Raw genomic sequence first — 22658 nt, forward strand, 5'->3', positions numbered from 1 at the left:
ATGTCGTTCTGGGAGATGCTACAGTATGTTAAGATGGTCTTCTGCCTTCCTTCCTCTTCCCAGAGCAGATTGTTTTCCGATCATGTAACTGGAAATGAGTTTACAAATTTTATTATTCAGACTGTAAACTCATTTCCAGTTACATGATGACATAAAAAGGTTTGTGCATTTCCTGGTGATCGTGCAAACAGACTTGGAATTTACTCAAAGAAGGGGGGATAGTTTGGATTAGGTCATACACTAATGGGCTATAGCTCATGAAAGGGCATCTGAAAGCTAGTAGCTATATAGGACTTTGCCAAAGAGTAAGGTGCCATAAATGCGCGGGTTGCTGGTGTGGGTGGGGTATGCAGTGCACTCACCTTGGCGGGCCTCCGCTGGCACAGCTAGTAGCCGCCATAGCCAGAGCTATCACAGTGCTAGTTGATGTGCGGCTGTAGTGGGCGCCTCTCAAGTCCTGGGCTTCAAGATGGAACAACAGTTCTTCCTGGCATCTTCTGCTGAAAGTGGGGAGCATGTGTGTTGGTGGGGAGTGGGGGACATGTGTGTTGTTTGGTGGAAAGTGGGCATGTGTTGTTTGGTAGGAAGTAAGGGACCTGTGTGTTGTTTGGTGGGAAGTGGGGGACGTGTGTGTCGTTTTGGGGGAAGTGATCGACGTGTGTGTTGTTTGGTGGGAAGTGATGGACTCGGGTATTGTTTGGTGGGAAGTGGGGGGCGTGTGTGTAGTTTGGTGGGAAGTGATGGACGTGTGTGTTGTTTGGTGGGAAGTGGGGAATGTGTGTGTAGTTTGGTGATGATTGTGCATGTGCTGACAGTTGTATAGAGCACAGGAAATGCTGCAAGAAGGATGCTTCGGATGGAAGATTACAACCCTGAAATAACTCTGGTTTTGCAGGCTTCTTCTAAACCGTCTTTAATACAGCCTGTGCCTGAATCATGACAATGAAGGAAGGCCAGGGGACCTGTCATTGAGACAGGAATTCTTGTTGTATTAATAGTACACCAAACTTGGGTGACTGAACAGTCGAAGGAAGCCATGAATAAACCTTAGCCCCAGGGATTCACTGATTGCTGGGAAAGGCTGTCTGCTTGGCTCTGGAGAGTATGTTCTGGTTCATGTGCCACATCCCATGCCCGGGTAGTATGACTCTGAGGTCACCTCATTTATATGAAAGTAGAACTGAAAGGAGCTGTGAGTATTTTGAGGTAAAAATTAATGAACTAAACAAAAGCATTCACGTGTTCCCTGTCATACCCCAGTGGGTTAAATGTGTATAAGGGCAGATTATTTGGGGAAGAGGAAAATGAAGAGTTTAGGAAGTACAGTCTTTGTAGAGTAGTTATGGAGTGGATAAACTGAACAGCAGACCCTCAGTAGCAAGGTTCCTGTGTGTTCTTGGACTCTGTCCTGTTGGAACGTGGCTCGCAGTCTTGAGTTAGTTACCTAGCTGTGCGTTCATTTATCTTCAGGGAGCTAGACTCCAGCCTGAGTCTGCCCTGTCTTCCCCACACAAGCCCCCACTTAGCCCCAGACAGAAAGGAAGTCCTACTGCTCTCCGCTTGAAGCAGCATGTCAGAGGGCAGCCGCTTTGGAAGGCCACAGCCCTGTGTGCGGGTGAGGCCACGTACCTGTGCTCTTTGTGGTGTCATAACTTAGTTGCTCACGCTCTCTCGGGACTTTGGATTTGCAGATACTAATGCTGGAGACCGTGGACAGACCAATAATGCCGCTTCTGCATCAGCTTCCAACTCCACCTGAACAGCCCCAAGTGGCCAGCTGCGCAGGAAAAACCAGCCGTTACTTGAGTGTCACTCAGCAACACTGGTCACGTTTGGAAAGAAAATTAAAAAGAGGAAAAAAAACAAAAACAAAAAACCCTGTTCATTTTAGTGTTCACTTTTTTTATTACTGTTGTTCTTATTTAACCTTGTAAAATACCTATAAATACAAACCCGTTTCATTGTGTTCCCACTTTTCAAGAGATCCAAGGGGTAGGAGGGGTGGGGGTGGGGGAAGGAGCAGAGCACTGGAACACACACTCTCTCCCACGACAATCTTCCTGTTTCTTTTCTTTTTTTTAATCAGACGTCAGCTGTTGCATACCTTAAAAGCCAGACTCCTGCCTCATGCCCCCACCACAACAGAAGAAAACCTGTTCTGTGCTGGTTTCTTTTCTGAATTTGTTTTCTTTTAGAGTCTGGTATAAGACTTTGATACAGTGCACAGCTTGAAATTGGTTGGGAGCTTAGCAGGTGTTCTCAACAGGGACTTAATGTCACTTGTAAAATGTATACGTATCCTCGGGTATTTGAAGACTTGCCTTTGGCATGTTGATGGCAGGTGTGACAGACCAAAAAAACAAAAGAGAGAGAGAGAAGAAATGTGTATTGTTCGTAGCCCAGGGAGGTCAGGAAAGTCTGAAGCTCTAAGGGAAGATTTGTGATTGATTCTTTAAGGTTTGTTTTGCTCTTGACCAGTGCGAGCGAGCAAGCATTGCAGATGCTGGCTTAGGAAGGCTGCCAGGAGAGCTGCAGTCTGCGGTGCCCCGGGGTGGATCTTGGTTCACTTGACCAAAGGCTGTCTGCACATCTTCGTATTGTTTTTAGCTGGTGCCCTAAGATGAGGCTGCACGTGATGTTGAGTGAGCAGCCCTGGGTGCATCAGAAGGCAAATGTCAGGAAGGCAGCAGGCCAGGGGCAGATCTCACCACTGTGAATGAGTTTGTCCAGAGTTCCCTAAAGTTATTTCCCTTAGAAAAAATACACTTGAGAGAAGACATTATAGCTAACTAATGTGAACTCTAACAGTCTACTGCTCTATTTTTCATATTTTAATTGAAAATCAAGCTTGCAAGAATTTCTACATTCTTACACATAGTTCTAATTTTAAATCCAAATCTAGACTGTATTTAATTTCTGCTATTTTAACATCATGCTTTTAAAATTTATTTATTGATGCATGTCAGATAAGCCATTCTGATTTTAAATGGTAGGCATATTAAAAACCACACATCAAAATGATAAAGTCACCTGTACCTGCTGACTTTATAGGAAAATTGATGAAATATCAATGTGTATATATATATATGTTATATATACATATATTCAGTACTGCCTTTTCTTTTTGTCTACAGTATCAAAATTGACTGACTGAATCATGAAAAGAATGTTCCCTCAACCATTAAGAGTTTTGTTTTAGTTTTCTTTGTTTATCAGTGAATGGTGTAAGAATCAGTCTCTTGTTTTTTGAAGAAAAAGCAATATTCCTTGGAAAGCAAGGAGGATTGAAGGATTACGTTTGAGTGAGGAACAGAATTCATAACTAGTTTGTTGATCCTTTATAAGGTTGGTATCTTTGTGGGCCTTATATACTCTAAAATGAACCTTGGTGCTTATGGGCCATTACTTGACCTATGAATCTTTAAGGCACAATCAGTTACCTTCTACATTTAAAGATCACTTGAGTGATGGCCGCCTCTCCTTCCTTCCTTCCCCTTCGTCCCCCCGTATCTGCGAAGGTCAGCTGATGGCGAGGACTGCAGAGCCCTTGGTTGTGTGGCCACCCCAAGTCATGTGGGGGCTTGCCCTCCAGGTGGTTGGGAAGAAGGGTCTCTCGGCAGCCCTTATTCAGGCCCCAGTACCCTGCCATGCCTCTTGACCGTGTGTGCGACTCTCCAAGAGAGTTGTGCTGCCTGCCGAAATGAGTCCGATACCTAGAGAGACAGCAGTGAGCCATCCGACTCTTCCTCACTGGGCGGCGGCGGCGAAGCTCTTTGGGCCACAAAAGGGGTTTTCTCAAACCTCTGCTTCTATCAAAGTTCACAAGAAAGGAAGCATGCTTAGTCAAACCAAATCAAGCAAATAGGCTTTTTCTTTTGTGAAGTGCTTCTGAGAGAGAGTTACAGTTTGAAGGAATTCTGAAATCAAAGTAGTGAACAGCATAGTTCCTTGAAGAGGTGACTTGGAAGGCCATTTTTGGGAAGACTTTGTAAAGAATCTGAACACGCAGGTCTGTGGCCTAAGAGGGGAACCTGCTTTCAGATTAAACTGCCCAGCCAGACACAGACACTACTCCGGACTTGGTGTACTTGCTAGAGTCCATAAAAATCAGTGATTGTTTTAGCAAATATTCCCCACCCCCCCAGATGGGGTAAGAGAAGAGTAGAGGAAAGTCAGGTGCTTTTCTCGAACCTGTGTGTGTGTGTGTGTGTGTGTGTGTGAGTGTGTGTGTGTGTGTGTGTGTGTGTGTGTGTGTGTGTGTGTGTGTGTATGTGTGTGTGTATCCGCGCATGCGTATATGAGGGCTGAGGTGCACGATTTTTCTTTCTCAAGGATCATGGCAGGATCACAGAACTCTTACACAAGTGAGATCCAGGTCTCCGAATATCTTTTTGTAAATAATAATAATTAAAAGCTCCTCACCAAATTCAAGCTTGTATATTATATTTTCTTTCAATGTTTTTAAATTTAAGTTTTATTGTTTTGTATGTAAATATGTGGACCCAGGAACTGTTATTAATGAGCAAAAAGTTACTGTTCAGGGCAGTGATTCTGTTTAATAACCAGACAAAAATGTAGACGAGCTTTTTAAAGCCATATAGTTTTAACTCTGTACAGTAGGTACCGGCCTGTATTATTGTAACAATAACTCTAGCAATGTATAGTGTATCTATATAGTTTGGAGTGCCTTCGCTTCCATGTATTTGGGTTTCTTTGTTTTGTTTTTGTTTTTAATTGATTTCTTTGATCCATGTGTCCCTGTCTGTCCCCTTTCCCTCTGAAGTTACAATGTAACAGCACCTTTGCCCCCTCCACAGTTTGAGTGGGGGAGAGGAAACTATGTTTGGAATCTCACTTCATTGTAACCTTGCCTTGGTTTTGGTTCTGGGTGTGTCTGTCTCCTCCTCAGTAACAGCGACCGACTGGTTTCATTTCACACTTAGTCCCTGCAGGGACTTGGAGCGCAGGGAGTCCTAGAGCTGAAGGCTCTCACATCGCTTGGGTTTGCTCATCTGTTCCCCAAGCCCAAACGTGGGCCTTACAGCAGATTCTGGGAACTCCTCATGCTCACTCTCTCCTTACCTACTTCCCTCCCAAACAAGAGAAAGAGACATTGTTTTTTTTGTTTTGTTTTAAATAAGTCACGCTGTCTTGGTGGCATTTGGGTTTGATCCGTCAGTGGTCGGGGTGCCCTGATGAAGTCATTAGCAGTTACTGCCCCGGGTGCTGTGCTGAGGAGGATTGTCAAATGGACTCTGAGCCCATTCCTCCCTCCTGCCATCTTGTTGGATGAAACATCATTTGAATTTCTTTTTTAAAAATCAGTTTCCTAACTGTGCCTAATATGGCCTTTTGAAAGAAAAAAAAAGTATCCATTTTGCCACCAACTACTTCGTTATGTCTTGAATAGAAGAAGGAAAACAAAACAAAAAAAAACCACTACCAAACCAAAGGTTGCTATTTTTGAGACGTCATGTGTTTATTGCACATGGCAGAAGACTGCACCTTCTTTCCCATAACATACGGTGTCATTTTTTTAAAGCCCTTCATTTTTTTAGGCCCATTATTAGGTTTGTGTTTTAGCAAAGTATATCTACCCGGTCATCCTGTCCATGCCAATGCAGAGGTCCTGTGAGGATTATATTCTCTATCCCTGTGGATGTAAAGACACTGGCATTTCTGTTACATTTCCTTTCCCTTTGCAAGGGTTTTAACTTTGGAATCTTCCAAAGGAAGTTTGGCCAATGCCAGATCTCCCAGAGTTGGGGTTTTCTTTTTGTTTCTTTCTTTGTTTTAAATCGAAATTGTGTCTGGTTCCTATTCACACTACTGATTGTTCTGATCACAGAGATGAACACGTTTCTCCCCTGTATGAAAATAAGCATCCTTTATGGTGAAACCTGTCTTTTCTGGTAGACACTGAAGCCACTGAAAATAAAGAAACAGCTAGAAGCACAGGAGAGTCCCAGACTGAGTTCTCCTTTGAGAGGCTTCGGAAGTGATCCCTGGGGTCTGGATCCTTTCCATGGGGTTATGCCATTTTATTCAAGCTTGTCGTCCGTGTGTATCTCCACAATTCAAGCAAAACGACAGCCAGTACATGAGGGGTTAGCTTGACAAAGTAGACTACCTTGTGTTGATTTTTAATTTTTTTTCTTACTATATCTGTCTACAGGCAGATACAGATAGATGTTTGGAAATGTGCTTGCCTGTAAAATTTGCATTTATAAATGTGTTGCCGATGGATCACTTGGGCCTGTACACATACCAATTAGCGTGACCACTTCCATCTTAAAAACAAATCTAAACAAAATTTATTATTATTATAATATATATATATATATATAAAGGACTGTGGGTTGTATACAAACTATTGCAAACACTTGTGCAAATCTGTCTTGATATAAAGGAAAAGCAAACGCTGTATAACATTACTACTTGAATGCCTCTGTGACTGATTTTTTTTTTCATTTTAAATATAAACTTTTTTGTGGAAAGTATGCTCAATGTTTTTTTCCCCTCCCCCGTTCCCTTGTAAATACATTTCGTTCTATGTGACTTGGTTTGGAAATAGTTAACTGGTACTGTAATTTGCATTAAATAAAAAGTAGGTTAGCCTGGAAATGAAATTACAATTCACAAGTGTGTGGTCCTTATTTCAGTGCCCACCCCTCCTCCTCCACCCCGCCCACTTTGCCATTGCAACATGTCGTCACGTCGCCATCTGCTCTCCCCTCACCGGGGAGACACGAATCCTTGTTAGAAAAGCCAAGATACGAACACACGCCTCGCATTCTTTGAAATGATCTTGCTTTGATGTGTAGACAGGAGGTGCAGCTTCCGGCTTGGAGACCCCTGGACTTAATGTAGAGGAAGTTTTGCAGACACTGTTTTGGAAAGAAAGATAATCTCCCTGAAAGGAACAGTTGTAAAAACATGTGTAAGCTGCTGTCCTTGGTTATTGTGTCCATGGTTTGGTTGTGACTGTATTTTCTTTTCACTTCCATCTTATTAGTGATGGTCTTTGGGAGTCTCTGTAAAACGTGACCACCATGGACAGTGGGTCTGTGTCACCCATATAACCAACACGTGTTTGAGTCTGCTCATTTCCAATACTGGATAATATATGTTAACATGTTATGTCTCTTAGTGCAAACAGAAACATTTTTTTAGGGCTGGCTCGTTGTCAGGCCTAAAGGTTAGAAATAAGGTCATGTGACTGCTGCTTCAATAAAGACAAATTTATATTCGATGAAGTGTGGTCTTTTATTTAGTGGGCTAGTTAAATTAACACTTCGAAGGAGCTCAATGTGCTGCTACCTGCCTGTAATTCCAGCACCGGCAGAAGGGGAGGAGAGGATTGGATCAGCAGTGGGGTGGTTTGGGTTTACTGCCATCTTGTTTAGGTCCTGTCTTGGCCATTTGGGGTGGAACTGAAGACCTGCCAGCTATTCCTTGAAATCATGAACAGTTGGTTCTTTATTTCTGAGGCCTTCCAAAAGGCAGCGCTGAATTGTAGGAGAGCAGCAGGGATGTCTTTCTGAGCATCTTGAGGTGTTAGAGTGCTGTGGCTATGGAAAAGAAAAGCAACCTGGGAGAAACGGAACTGCTTTGGAGACTGGTGAGCTATCTGGAGCTGGGGTTGCTGGTTAAGTGATGGCATGGGGGTGGGTGGGTTGGTTTTTAAATCTCTTTTTTTTTTCCAGAAAGCAAGGGCCACTCCTGGGCCTCCCACATGAAGATTTGTTATTCAGGTCAAGACTTTGGACACACGGACAGTGGCTCTTGAGTAATGGGAGAGCCAGAGGTATACAGTGGCTTGCAGATCTTTTCTCCCGCACTTTGGAAATGGACCATACCCCCTTGAGTGGGAAACCAGAAAAAGAACCATCGACGCCAAGATGCCTAGAGACCAGTGCTTGCTTCTACTTGTTCAGAAGTTCAGGGAGGGGGGTTGAAGAGGAAACCAGACATTGGAGAGCAAGAAAGTTGGATCTCTGAGTCTTAAAATTTAGCCATGGTTGCTAAGAGGATGTGTATCCTGTGTGCATTGTTTTGTGCTGCATATCTTGAACGTTAGGCCCTGTTGGCCCTCTTGAAATGAGTGCTTACTGTCTAATTCCTATGCCCTAATACCAGGTTAGTGTTTGAATCACTGCCTGGGTGTTTGAAAAATCAGCTGGGGATGAGGGGTATATTCTGTATTACTTATTAATCTTAACCTTACTTCTCCGAACCCACCCAGTCTAACCCCTGTTGGGTTTTTGAATGAGTAGCACACAGAGGTAACTTCCCAGAGGAAGGAAAGATGCATGTATGCTTTATGAATATAGTTGAATAGAATTTAGACTTCCAAGTGAGAAATATATTTCTAGTTATGACCAAGTCTTTAATTATTCCAAATTTCATGGAGTGAAACCTATATTCATAAATTGGCTGAGAAGGGCTCAATTTTTCTCTCCCAAACACAAATGCTTTCATTATCTCTTTGTGTAGAAATTGGGGGGTGAGGGTGATAGGGAACATGCTTACATTTTTGATTTGTGTTGATCTCATGCTATTGCAGTTTGGCTAGAGTTAAGTAATTACCTGTTCCTTAAAATTCAGTTACTTTCCGCTTCCTTTGCAACCGAATATTATCACACACTTCAAACTTCAGTTAGTACATTTTATATTACGATATGTATATATTTTTATATGTAATAAGCACAAAAGCTAATTAAGTGATTTTTGATGTTCTACCAGCAGATCATCGGGTTTATAAAGGGTAACCCTGAAACTGGTAGAGTGCAAAGGTGTATGCGTCGTTTTGTCTGGTTTTGGGGGTGAGGAGCTGTGTTTCGTGTTTTTGAGACCCTGTCTCACGTTGCCCAGACTGTTCTGTGTTCTTACCTCAGCCTCACCTTGGCTCTGTTTTTATTTCTGTTTTCTCATTCTCACATTTTTATTTTCTTCCCCCAGAAAAAAAAAATCCAAAAATAGGGACTGGAGAGATGGCTCAGCGGTTTAAGAGTACTTGCTTTTCCAGAGGACCCGAGTTCGGTTCCGAGCACCCACGGCAGGTGGCTCACAACCACCTGTAACTACAGCTCCAGGGGATGCAATGCCCTCTTCTGACCTCCTCAGGCACACACACACACACATACACACACACACACAAATAATAAATAAAATAAATCTTTTCAAAAATGTTTCAAAATTTCATTATTGAAATCCTCTTGTCTTGATCTGATGTTAAACCCAGGAGCATTCTTGCTTAGTTCTTAAGCATGAAACACCTCGTGGGAAAGTAAGGCCTACCTTTTGGAAAGACCCAAACAGTTCTACAAACTATTATAAATGAGGCACATCCTTCCTTACGCTTGAGCTTCGAGGATCCAGGTGTACTCGGGAGTTCAGTGTACATAGGTAATTCTGCTATCACACGTTTATTGTCTATACTGTAGCCTTGTCATAGATCACCCTGGTGTTCCAGTTTTGGGAGCAAGCCAGACCCCGGTCAGATTGGGAGCAGATGTCACGTCCAGGTCCCCACAGCCACAGTTCCCACCCCTTCCTCAATGAGCACCTGGCGTTTGGAACCTTCAGCTGTCTTCAGCCAGCCACAGGACCCCGGTGCCGCTCAGAACCCACATGAAGCTCCTTGACGATGTCACATGCCCTTTCTTTAGATACACATTAGCTGTTAGAAGTTTTTTTATAAACTATTAACAACCGTTTTAGCTTTGTCTTCTTGCTGAGGTTAGGATCCACATCTGAGTCCAGGCTGTATTGTATCATCCAGAGCAGGTCACGTTGTTGGTGATTCACTTGTGTTTGGTCAGGTGCGGGAACCTGAGTGATGTGTCCAGGACAAGGTCCTGGCAAGCTTCTGGCATTCAGCAGTGACATTAATGAACCCGATAGGGAGCTCAAGTCTGGAACACACAAACACTCAAGAGAAGGCTTGGGGTTGGGAATGTGTGGGGCGTGTACCCCCTTACATAGCTTGACCTGGTCCCTCCTTTCCCACCCAACACTTTAGAATTTAGTGGGATTTGGGGGTTTATTCCCAACCACTAGGATGGGGCTAACCTATAGGCCAGGACTTGCCACAGGCTGACCCTGGGGCTCCATGTCCTTTGCCTGAGGAATGAATGCTAGTCAGCTGCAGTCATAGGACGTTGTTGGCGCTCATATCAGTGTGTCCGTCTGCCTAGCCCTAGAAGTGACAATACCGAATGTCTGGATCTGGCTGGCCCGTGAGATCTCCACCCAGAGGCAGCCACTCAGCCATCTGTGCTGCTAAATAACTCCTGCATGAGGGGAGTGGCGAAGGGATGTGAGTCTTGGATACGAAGCAGCTGCTGGGTCTGCTGGGCATTGATACTGCGCAGCTCCGTGAGGACAGCCATAATCTTCAGGAACAGGAACCTGTAGGCAGCCAGAGAAGAAGCTTCAGCCCACCCCTCTCCATCCCACCAGACTGACCCTGTCCTGAGAGCACACAAATTCAATCTCGGAAAATCCGAGATCAGCCAAGCTGAGGATATTTTGAAACCCTTCAGCCTGTTCGTGAGAAGGCAAAAGCTGTAATCTACCCCTTCCCGCCCCACTACCACCAGCTTGACTCCTTGTACACAGAGACCCCTGTGTAAAGTTCAGACCTGCGGGTGCCAAATTCATAGGTTAATATGGAGGTGAGGGGAGTCATCATCTTGGTTAATGTCTTGACTGAGTTGTCATTGCAGCTAAGACCTGCAGACTGGAGTCCTTTCCCAGATCTCTCACTACATCTGACATCTGAACAACACACTTACTTTGGCTTCCCCATGATGGGTAAGGGAGCTAGCACCTCCAGCCTCCTTGCAGAAAGTAACCCAATAAATAAAGATGTAACCACCCCCCAGCATCCCGGGATACTGAACAGAAAAGAAAGCAAGTGCCAGCCAAGTGGTGAGCGGACCTTCGAGGCTGCACTGTAATACCCAAAGCTGGCCTTAATCTTCAAAGCCTTAGGATCGTTATCAGGTTTGTTGCTGTCTTCATGCCTGTGGACATGGGGCTGGGCACTAGGACACAGGAATCCAAGGACTGGCTTGGGAGCTCTTATCTATGCCAATCCCCAAGCAGGTTTTCTTGACAAGCTTGAGCTTCGACAATCTTCTAGCTGCCAGGCTCTAGCCCTCCACCCTGTGAATCCTGGGCATTGCCTTGGCTGCCTTGTAGCATGGTGTTGGTATCCACCTTAGGGGAGTGTTTGGAACATTACAGGTTATACTATACATAAAATTCTTGGCCCCGAGGCTGACACTTCCCAATCAACAGTAGCTAGTATAGATGCACTGCCATTATGAGTGGTATCACTTACAGTTATCATCATTGTGAATGCTACTGGTCTTTGCTAGACCCTACAGGAGAGACAGTAGAGTCAGGCTCTTCCCACACCTTGATGACAGAAATGTAGACAGCCCTGGGCAGACAAGTATCCCTCAGCTAGACTTGGGCTGGAAGTCTTAGTAGAGGTGACAAAACAGTCCCAGAGCCTTGGTCATCAGAAGCTACCCCAGGCATGGCAGGGGCTTGGAAACCAGGCCCAAAGTGAGGGGGCAAGAAGGCTCCCCCTCATTTCTGCCCCTCCCTCCTCATCCTCACCTGTGGGCAGGAGATGGCCGACTGTACTCAATGTAGGCCTTCAGGGTGAGGGCAAATCGCTCCTGCAGCTGATCCACCACACTGCGCTGTACCACGCCAGGACGGTCTGAGAGGGGGAAGGGAAGGCATTGTGGTGCCAGGCAGGGCAGAGAGAAGCAAAGGAAAGCTCAGTCCAGCCCAGGGTAAAGGAATTACTGGCCAACTACTTCAGACAGGAAAACAGCAGCCTCTACAGTCTGCCTGTGACGACTGAGACCTTCCCTGGGGAGGACAGACAGAGGGGCTGCCGCCTCCTGCAGATCGCTGGGGGAAGCCATCACCTGGGGAGAAGAGGGAGATGGCTTGCATCAGCACATACTCCTCCTTATGCAGCTGCAGCTTCTTCAGCATGTAGTGGAATTTTATCACCGGATCCAACAGAAGTTTCTGGAAGCCACCTGTGGGTGAGTATAGGGTAGACAGCCAGCACCTCAGGAACCTGACTCAAGAACTCAGGCTTCCCTCACCAAGCTCTTTTGCTCCATCACCCAGTCACCCTCAGCTGCTGTCTCCCTCCCTCCCTCTGCCAGGCGTCTCTTGGGCACCATCAGGGTCTTCGAAGCAGTAGGCCAGCCGACCGCACTCCCAGGTTCCAGTTTCTGTGTCGAACATCGTGTTGAACCTCAGTAGGCACATCTCAAAAGTGGCTCCCTTCAGCAGGGAAATCTGGTCCTCAATAGGCAGGTCCCTGGCAGCAAGGACAGGAGGTGATGACAACTCCTAGGTAGGCTGTCCACAGGCTGGCACCAGTCCCCATCTCATCGTCCAAAAGTTGGAGGAGAAAGAGGAAGGAGATGGAGCAGCCTCCTTCTGAGGATGCAGTTCCTTCCAGCTTGCCTCCAGCCTCTCCCCCTCCTAATCCAGGCCATCGGGTTACTTTGCCCACTGAGGTCTTCTCTGTACCTCCAGGAACTCTCCATGCTTCCTTAGCTTTGTGTCCAGGTCCCTTACAGCCTGGCCTGTCTTCTGTCACCCTACACAACCTCTGACCAACATTTAATGCCTTGGCTCTTCCTTGTTAGCCTCATGAGCTTTTGCCTGTTTGCCTACCTGAAATGATTGCCCCTTTAAGTAAATCCTGATGAGTTTTCAGGTCAAGTAGTGTCTTCCCTTCCCAGAATTGTTTCTAGAAAGCAGAATCCTTCTACACATGTCACACCTTGCACTGCAAATAGCTGCTACCTGATGTTGAATTTATTACATACATGTTCCTAACTGTTTCTCTGCAGTAATGAAGACCTTGTATTCCACTCCTATTATCTGTTCTCTGTCTGACAGTGTGCTCTTTGCATGTGTAATTCAGCCCTACTTGACCATACTGGGCAAGGAAAGGTGGAGGACCCAGGTGCAAATACACCTGGCATCACACACTACATTTTATGGAGTGGTGGTCTCCACCACGCCATCAGGTTCCAGGTTGTCTTGCTGACACCATTTGTCATGGTCATTACTTCCATGCCCAGCTCTAGGGAGAGGTGCTGGATTACAGCACCAGCCACCATCCCCATGGCCTGCTTGATGGCAGACAGCTGGAAACCCCACATCTCTCTTCCTCTATGGACTTCCTTCTTTTTCCTTCCAACTCAACTTTTAGTCTGAAAATGTCCAATCATGGTTTCTGTCCTTATGGGGGAAATAGGAAGGTCATTTGCCAACATTCTTCAGATTTTTTTTTTTTTCATTTCATCAGCCCTATGTGGTAGTTTGAATGTAATTGGCCCCTATAAGCTCATAGGGAGTGGCACTATTGGGAGGTGTGGCTTTGTTGGAGTGGGTGTGGCCTTGTTGGAAGAAGTGTGTCACTGTGGGGTCCAGCTTTGAGGTCTCCTATGCTCAGGATACAATCCAGTGTCTCAGTTCACTTCCAGTTGCCTAGGGCAAGATGTAAAACTCACAGCTACTTTTCCAGCACCATGTCTGCCTGCATGTCCCATGTGCATGATGATAATGGACTAAACCTCTGAACTGTAAGCCAGCCCCAATTAAATGTTTTCCTTTATAAGAGTGGCCATGGTCATGGTGTCTCTTTACAGCAATAGAAACCCTGACTAAGATACCCTACAAAGTCGATATGATCAGTTCCCATTCCAAAATGGGAAAGCTGACCAGCCCACAGCAACAAAACTAATGAACCATATAGGCTTTATTCTCCAGTAGCAATGGTCCCCCAGGGGCAGAGACAACATAGGGTCTTTGGACACCAGTTTCTCCCAAGTTCGTGGGGATTTCCTGCAGACTTCTTTGAAACTTTTGACCATTTCCTTTTCCTTTCTACATCCACTCACTCAGCCCTCAAGACCTACCTGAAGTAGGAGATGACTTTGGCGAAGTTGATGACACCCTTGAACATGTAGGTTGACAAATCAGCCAGGTGCGGCAGCAGAGGAATGATCTCTTTCCCGTCACTCTTGGATGGGGGTTGGTAGTTCCAGATGCTGCCATCTTCTCCCCGAAGCTTCAGAGAAATCTTCATTGGAACTGAATCTTGCATGATTTGACTCCACACGGCAGGGTCTTCCAACAGTGAGGTCTGCAGATAGTCTGGGAGCTCACAGCCACCGTTAAACACCGCAGGCAGCTGGGATAAAGGGCAGGAGGCAAAGAGAAGAAGGGCAGTGTGTTGTCATAGACAAGTCCCCACATAGGCTCCTGATGACCAGCTGCAGTCTAAGAAACATGATCATAGGCATGCACACACGTGCATCCATATATACATAGCCCATGTTTCTTCTCTCAGGCTATCTGATAGGTGGTGTTCTATGAAATAATAGTCACATTCCTACATGGAGTGTGAAGGGTGAGGGATGCCTTCTTGCCTAGTGTATCCTAAGCATCCCCCTGTTGTGCCCAGGAGACAGAGATAAGGGTTTGGAAGCTGTAGATCAGTGGTTCTCAACCTAGAGGTAGCATATCAGATATTTACATTGCGATTCATAACAGTAGCAAAATTAACAGGTATGAAGTAGTAATACAGTTATGAAGAAGTCAGGAGAAGGATTTTGAGATTTTTCCATTTCTGGCAAGTTCTCAGGGAATCCTGATGCAGACCACAGCCTGAGAGACCCTGGGAACACGACCCAGGCTTTGAGGAGCTAGCATAGCCATGGATGTGTGCACAGCTCTAAGCCCCTACCCGGAAATCCTTGAAGTGGGAGAAAGTGGTGTCAAAGGTTTTCAACTGGGCATCCATCAGCTCCTGGATCAGCGCCTGCTGTTCTTCGGTCAGCCCCTGCCCTCCAGACAGCGGAGCCTCGATCTTTTCCCTCTTCTTCCTCTTGATCAAGGCCCGCCTCTGCTCCACAGCGGCATCAGACATGATCACTGTGAGTTAACAGAGCAGGTTCAGCACATGTGCCCCTGCAGGGTCACACTCCCCCCAGCCTCCAGATGCCACCAGGACTGCAGTTATGAATGGGGCCAAAGGAACCATGCAGGGACAGCTAAAAAGAAAGAGAGGACACAGCCCTGGCCGGCATCTCCCACCACACTTCCTGTAGCAGAGAACTGGTGCCCTGTATCTCCGAAGTCCCACAGGGCCACAAATACATATGAGCTCAGTTGCTGTGGGGTGCAGATGCGCACCAGCGCCTCAGCTCTCTGTTGCCGGCCCCAGTCCACCGAGCCTGAGCCCCCTGCCCCGCGGCCACTCACTCTCCTTCTTCATGCCACTCTCTAGGCACTTGCGCAAACGGCAGGCTTGGCACTGCCGCCGTGTCTTCCGGTTGATCTCGCAGGTCCCCTTGCGGAAGGGGCACCTCAGCCGGACATTGCGTTTCATGGCCCTTCTGTGGGATGAGAAAGAACGTTAGGTAGTCTAAGAGGGGCACTCAGCTCTTGGGCCAGGCGCTACAGGCCATACCACCTGTCTCTCTGGCCCCTGGCTGCAGCAGACAGGACACACTAGGGATTTTACAGGACAGGTGTAGGTTGGCACTCCGCCCTGAAGTCCAGGGCTCAGAAGAGGAGGAAACCTCTGAGATGATTCTACAGAAAATGAGACGTGCTTTTCATGGGCACCTATAACCGTGGAGCCTCTTTCCAGGACAAGTCAACTGTAGGCTCAGGCTTTTCCCGAATCACCTCCCATCCTTCCTCATACCTTGTTATTAATGGTATCCATGGAGATGGGCTTCTAACTGGATTTCTCCTTGGAAGAGGGAGCCAGGGGAAACCTGCCACCTCCGTGCCTCCTCCCCACCCACTCTGCACCCAGCAGCTTCTGGACGTATACAGTCCTTCCCCTTCTCCAGCTCCCCTTTTAGTGGGTTCCGATTGGCCTGGGATGGGGAGGTTGGAAGTTCTGTAGACCAGACCCCAGGGTGGAGTTGGGGGTGGGGGTGGGGGTGGGGTGTCTGCTGAAAGGCCACCAGCCTTTGCAGGGAGGCAGCTGCAGGTGGGCAATAAGTGACGACCACTCTCTTTACAGCCAAGCCATCCTGAATTTCCCACCAAGGACTGCCATTGTTGGCTTACATGAATGTTTCCCTGCATTTCCACGTCTGGATGACCCAAGATTCCCTTGGCTCTGGCCTCTGTTCTGTCCAACAGTGTGGGAAATGAGAGAAACTGGCTTGGAACCATGGGAACAGAACAGGGGGATGCTGGGAGGCCTGGACTAAAGACTGAGCTCACTGTAACTGGCAGGGCTTGAGCTCGGAAGCGGCTCAGACCATCTGTCAGCCTAGGGTTATGTCCATGGGTATCATGCTCTCATATTTGCCTCTGCTGCAGACCTAGATCAGAGGCCCCTGATGCTGTCCCCAAATGCTCTAAGAACAGATAAAAGGACTGGTGTTCATCAGAAGCATGTTATATATCAGGTGCTGGGCTACTTGTTTTGTATAGTTTTAAAGACTTGGCTTTCAAAACCAACCCTGTGAAATTCATCTGTTACGTCCCCCCCAACCCCAGAACAGTGAAGGAGACTGATCATCACCTGTCCTCCAGGTAAGTGACAAGCTTTGGGTCCAAGTTTGCTTGATAAGAAGCCAAGTTTCCAATCAGTGATACCTCACCTCCCTCCTGATGTCCCAGGATGGCACCCAAATGGGGAGGATTCCCACCGCTGGGGCAGTCCCCATCGAAGCTGCTTGGACAGATTCTCTGGCTTGAAGAACCAGAACCTGCCTTCATGTGTGGGTTTGTGGTACATGCTCGACTTAGTGACTTAACTAGTGTTCTTTGCTTAGTGACTGATTCAGGAGCAGCCTGAAGCCAACTCTGGCATACATGATGTGACAGTGACTTCTGGGACAGATCCCCCCCCCCCTTGAATGAGCATCCTTTTTTATTGTCTGGGTATCCTAACACTGCTTTTCCAAGTGGATCCAGACTAAAATCAGAGCTCTTGTGTGAGCTGAAGAGAAACATGCAGACTCATCTGTTGTGGAATATTATTTTAAGGGGTGCTACTTTTGTTTACGTTGCATTTGTTTAACTCTGTGTTACTGTGCCTGTTTAAAACACCTGGTGGTCTAATAACTGAACGGTCAATAGCAAGGCAGGAGAAAGGATAGACAGGGCTGGCAGGCAGAGAGGATAAATACAAGGAGAAATCTGGGAGGAAAGAAGAAAGAGTGAGAGAGGAGGAGGACATCGGGGGCCAGCCACTCAGCTACACAGCAAGCAGCAGAGTGAAAATGGAAGGTACTCAGAAATAGAGAAAGATAAAAGCCCAGAGGCAAAAGGTAGATGGATAATTTAAGTTAAGGAAATCTGGCTAGAAACAAGCCAAGCTAAGGCCAGACATTTATAATTAAGGATAAGCCTCTGTGTGTGATTTATTTGGGAGCTAGGTGACAGGCTGCCCAAAAGAGTAAAGAGCAAAACAAGCAGCAACAGAAGAGACTCTGTTGTTGAGTTGCCTACAAGTTGTGCAGAGAAATACTGATAATGAAGCTTATCTGTATCATCCCCAGTGCCCAAATGGTGCTTTTTCAGTGATGTAGCTGCACAAATCACCCATGGACTTATAAATAATAGAAACCCATTGGTTCGCCAAGCTAGACTTGGGTAGAATAATTTCCTGGTGTATTGTTGACAGCCCATCTATAGTAAACAGATGTTTGTTGATGTCTCCTCAGGAAAAGTTACACAACATCTGTCTGTCTTGGGATGGCCTTGAGGTGAGACCTGCAAACCTTTTCCCTTCCTGAAGGCGAAGTGAAGCTCTTTCTTCACATCTTGCTTCCTGCCTTCCCTCCCACCTTGGATCTGAGTCCCCATGCTGAAGGTAGCTTTGCTGAGTCGTCACTGGTCTTTCTGTCCTTCATCTGGTGATGGTGACCCTTATGTCCAGACCTAACATGCTGTGAAGTATGATTTTTTTTCTCTTTTGCATGAGACTCTTTTAGTTTTTATCTATCTATCTGTCTATCTATCTATCATCTGTCTATTTATTTATTTATTTTGGTCTTTTTAAAAATATGCTTCAAGATGAAATTATCTTAGTTTTGATTTATTTTATGATGTCTTTTCCTTAACAACTACCATATGAGAGTGATTTAAAAACTTGCTTTTTCCTTTTTTTTTCCCTCTACTTTTTACTGTCCTTTTAACTCAAAAATACATAGAGGAACAAAGTGTTATCTTAATGGAAATGATCCTTCCCTGGGTAGTAGATGAAGGAAGACTTGAAGATGAGGTTTCTTCTGGAGTATATGTGTCTATCTTGGAGTATTTAGGAGGGCTTTGGGTGGACCATCAGCCCATTGAAATGACCCTAGGCATCAGTTCAAGCTGAGGCCTTGAGACATCACCCAACCACTTAATGGAAAAACCCAAGTTGAATGTGATCCAGTGTCAGTGCTGGCAAATGTGTGAAAACTGATGGGTCATCATACCTGAAAAATCCCTTGCATCCTTCACACGTCATGACGTTGAAGTGATAGCCATTGGCCTTGTCCCCACATACACGACAGACTTGCAGTCCGCCATCTTCCTCATCGACGTTGATGGCATGCTTTTCTGAGACAGAATCTGCTTCTTCACAGCGTACAAGGTCAACATGGCTCCAGCTTTCTTCGGGTCTCATCTCCAGGGTTACATCTGTATATCTTGGACTGGAACTAAAAAAACACAGGGAATGAAGGCTTTGTGCAGGGAGATACTGGGAACACCCTTCCTTTTGAGCAAGGCTCGCATTTGGATTTGATGCTGGACCCATAGGGAGGAAACGTGTAGGTGATTATTTGAATTGTTGTTATGAAAGGTGTAAACACTACATTTTTATACACAGTAGGGGCCCTAGGAAGAACACTTAAGCCAGAACATGGAGGGAAAAAGGCTTTTATGGGAGGAAGAAATGAATAAAGAAGGCGCTGTCTGGATTATGGAGTCACTGAATGGACAGAGGGGGTCATGAGTTGATCATAGGCTGGAAAAGGGAACAACTCGTGGGAAATACTAACATTTGATATTATTTCTGGGGCTAGGGAGATCTTGGGAGGATGATGGCCTTTTAGGTGTGGTGTAGCCCAGAATTCCACAAAGAGAAAAAAAGGATACCTGCCCCCTGCCCCCGCAAAGAAAGTTTTCAATTGAATACCAGTCAGACAGACAGTGAGCATAGAGCCAGGATCACAACGCAAGAATCTTTTCACTGCAGGAAACTTTCTCTCTATGCCTCATTTTGTAAGCAGGAAATAAAACTCTGGACTCTGGTCTCAACTCTCAAGAAATACTAATCCTTGATAGGTTCTCTCAGATTAGCATACCTTGGCTGCATTCCATTTGGCCAGGAGGTTCTCCTAAACAACTGGTGTTTTACTGCGCCGTGTGGACTATTATGCCATTTGTATGGCAAATTTTATCTATTTGGAACTTCCTTTGAACTAGGCATCTGTCATATGATAGGGAAGGTTAAGTGTGTTGGTCTTACGAGGTTCTTTTGAGCCACTGGGGTTCTGTCAACCAACTTAGGACACAGAGAAACAAAGATGTTAAGTGTATCTCTGTTGTTGAGATGGACAGTAGCTCTCCCCAGGAAGTAAGGGCAGGTCCCATGGTAAATCATGAGCTAATCACATAGGAAGTGACTCAGTTGAATAGTCTACAGCATGAGTAACAGTTGGCAGAGCGAGTGGATGAAGATGACCGTGATGAGTGGCCACTCCCCTGGCTGTAAAAGTAATGCAGGATCACTTCTCTGATTAGCCAAGAGCACATGCAAAGGGGAGTGTAGGCCATTTACTGATTCTGCCCACATTGAACTCAAAAATTGCCAACTTCAATAAAAAAAATTACCCCAGTTTTCATCTAATTCCCACATGAGAGTCTTAAAAGACCACTGGGAGGGATATCATATATACTATGATACTGCAGCCTTGGAAACACTTCCATCTCAGGAGTCATAGCTCATCTTTTCTTAATAAATCTACATTTGCTCTGCACATTTCTACCCATGGTTCCTTGTTCTTTTAAGACGTGAGACAACAAACTTGGAAGACACTGGCATAAGGTAGCTTTGGTGACTGTTAATTGTCTGGCCTCCTGACTTCCACTTGGTAAGAGCATCAAGAGCTGAGAAAGATTCCATTGTCACATCATTGTGATTTAGAAAATACTAAATGTGTACTGTCTCAGCCCCCCCACCCTCTACCCCGGGAGAATTTTAGCTAACTAGTCTTTTGTAAATTTACCATGGTTTACCTAAAAGTGCATTTTGTATTAATATAATTGTTTTTGTGTCATTTTGTGTTTAAAGCATGGGACAAAAGTTGTTCTTGAGTTCCTGAAGAAAGACGTAAACCACTGTTCTTGGCATGCATAATTAAAAGTGTGTGTGTGTGTGTGTGTGTGTGTGTGTGTGTGTGTGTGTAAGGGAGGATTCAGGACTACAGTAACACATTGGAACTATCATTTGTGTTTTCTCTCTATTTGACATCTAACTATAGAATTTGGAACTGAAGAAAAACTGGATGCACAGCACTTTACCTCAAGCGTAACTAAAATGTGAAATACTTGAAATGTTACTTTTGACCTTATAGGTAGGATGGGTGGTCAAAAAAAATCATGGTTCAAGATTTACAAAAGAGAGAGCTAATAATATCTTGCCCTTAAATGATGGGTAAATGGTTAGATTGTATTTCTTAAATGCCAAGAAAGCTTCTATTCTCTTTTTCTAGGAAAACTTAAAATGTAAATTTAGAGGATTAATTTTAGAAATGGCTGGAGTGGAGTGGAGTGCATGCTTTCTGGGATTTGCTCCATATATGTATGTGTAAGTACACGTGTTTTCAACGTAGAGATGGGCTAATTTTGCTATTAGAATAAAAAAAATTATCACGAAACATTAGTTCATTACTAGTAAACAATTCATTTTAAATAAATGGTACTGAGAGTTATAGAATATAATTGATAGAAATTCCCAACACGCCCCCACGGTTGGGCATGGTCTCAAATGCCCGGCGGGACACTTAGTCACTTCCACTTAGTTATTTCTGGTTCAAATGTCTTGAGTGACCCAGGACTCCGTGGCTTTATGTGGTTGTGTAAAGCGCACAGCGCAACCATGTGATCTGCGTGCATGCGTGGAATAGCCATGTGGGCCTGTGTGCACAGGCGCAGCTCAGCCTTTATAAGCCTGAGCCACAATTCCCCGGCCCCCTTCACACGCGTGTCTTTCCACAGGCCTGTGCACATCTCTCTCTCTCTCTCTCTCCTCATCTTAATAAAACTCTTGTTGGTGGATTCTGTTGTGTTTCGTGACTTTTCCTCGCAGGGTAAGAGTGCCGTTAAAAATCAGCAATAGTGCTCTGGCTAAATAGGACTATCACATCTGAGATACACTTATGACCTAGATGACAAAAACTATTTATAGGCATTGAAGCTGCTTTCAAAAATGTGCCATTTCCTCCGTGCTAGTCCCCCAGAGTTGAGTTGTAGTCAGGGATGGGGGAGGGGCAATTTATGTTGCCATCCACAAGAGGGGAGGGCTCTGATCCCTCCTGCACACTCGTCTGTGGGATGCCTCATTTCATAGGTAGAGAAACAGACAGGTAAAGGACCCTATAGAAGTAAATACCCCTCAATCTAAAATTTGGACCAGTCAATATATATATATATATATATATATATATATATATATATTTCCATATATATATATTTCCATATATATATGGAAAGCTAAGGGCACAGGATGACTCCGCAGATCCATTTCAGAGCCATCTTTCCCCTGATACATTCACTTTTGGACCTCACCAGGAAAGGAGAGGACGGGATAAAGAAAGAGACGTTTGGGTAAAAGGGCAGACTTTTTCTTCCCACTGCCACGTGATCACCGCACAGTTTAGAGGAGGACAGGGTTATTTCATTTTACAGGTTACAGTCAAGGGGAGTCAGGGCAGGAGCTCAAGGCGGGAACTGATGCAAAAACCATGACAGAATGATGCTCACTGTCTTTTTTACATAGTCCCGCCCCACCCTGCCTAGAGATGGCATGCCCACAGTGGGCTGGGCTCCCCTACAGCAATTAACAGTAAGGAAAATGCCCTATGGGACAGTCTGATGGAAGCAGTTCTTCCGTGAGGTTCCTGAAGGGTTGATCGCCTAATAGCCTCAGGCTGGCTGAGAAAATCAAGACAGGAAAGCTGATTTGACTAATAACACCTGTGGGCTGTTAGGATCCTGGAAGCCCCGGATAAGATCAGCTTACCTACGTCTGTTTGTCTCTACACGTTGAGACTGCAGAGGAACTGACCCAAAGCTCCTCTTTCCACCCCGAAGCCCCCTCTTCTTTTATTTCCAAGTCGCCTCCCGAACTAACAGTTTCTTCTTCCCAGGTGTCTCTAGGTTTGTGTCAAGTTGGCATTTGAAGCTAACTATGACACCACAGGAAGACCAACTAACCTTGAGGAGGTGGAGTTACCTATTCCCCAGTTCGGCTGAGTCAGACGGGCACGGTTTCCTAAGTAAACAGGGTCTCCCTTCCCAAAAGCTATTACCCCAGCGGCTCAGACCCTCCCTGCCTGTCTGTCACCTTCTGG

At 45.6% G+C, this 22658-nt stretch overlaps 2 protein-coding genes across 5 annotated transcripts in view; one reads left to right on the forward strand and one right to left on the reverse strand.

Annotated features, from left to right (window-relative positions):
• The window catches only part of Gsk3b (glycogen synthase kinase 3 beta), a 155264-nt gene extending 148012 nt beyond the window's left edge, over window positions 1-7252 (forward strand). For both annotated transcript variants that reach the window (XM_052740672.1, XM_052740673.1), the window contains one exon: window positions 1692-7252. In XM_052740672.1, the coding sequence (XP_052596632.1) occupies window positions 1692-1759 (68 nt within the window). In that variant the 3' untranslated portion in view covers window positions 1760-7252. The remainder of the gene's footprint in view (window positions 1-1691) is intronic.
• Window positions 7253-9742: 2490 nt separating this feature from the next.
• Window positions 9743-20885, reverse strand: Nr1i2 (nuclear receptor subfamily 1 group I member 2). 3 transcript variants are annotated; one of them, XM_052739756.1, is made up of 8 exons: window positions 18516-20885; window positions 15325-15458; window positions 14807-14994; window positions 13977-14128; window positions 12219-12361; window positions 11955-12071; window positions 11635-11740; window positions 9743-10413 (listed from the first exon to the last, which is right to left on the reverse strand). In XM_052739756.1, the coding sequence occupies exons 1-8, from the start codon at window positions 18836-18838 to the stop codon at window positions 10269-10271; spliced, it is 1308 nt and encodes a 435-aa protein (XP_052595716.1). In that variant the 5' UTR covers window positions 18839-20885; the 3' UTR covers window positions 9743-10268. The 3 variants fall into 3 exon arrangements, with proteins under 3 accessions (XP_052595716.1, XP_052595714.1, XP_052595713.1); XM_052739754.1 differs by having other exon boundaries at window positions 13977-14140; XM_052739753.1 differs by having other exon boundaries at window positions 13977-14251.
• Between the last annotated feature and the right edge of the window lie 1773 nt (window positions 20886-22658).

Source organism: Peromyscus californicus, unplaced genomic scaffold (assembly GCF_007827085.1).
Source record: "Peromyscus californicus insignis strain IS unplaced genomic scaffold, ASM782708v3 Scaffold_16__1_contigs__length_79575227, whole genome shotgun sequence".
Taxonomy (NCBI): domain Eukaryota; kingdom Metazoa; phylum Chordata; class Mammalia; order Rodentia; family Cricetidae; genus Peromyscus; species Peromyscus californicus.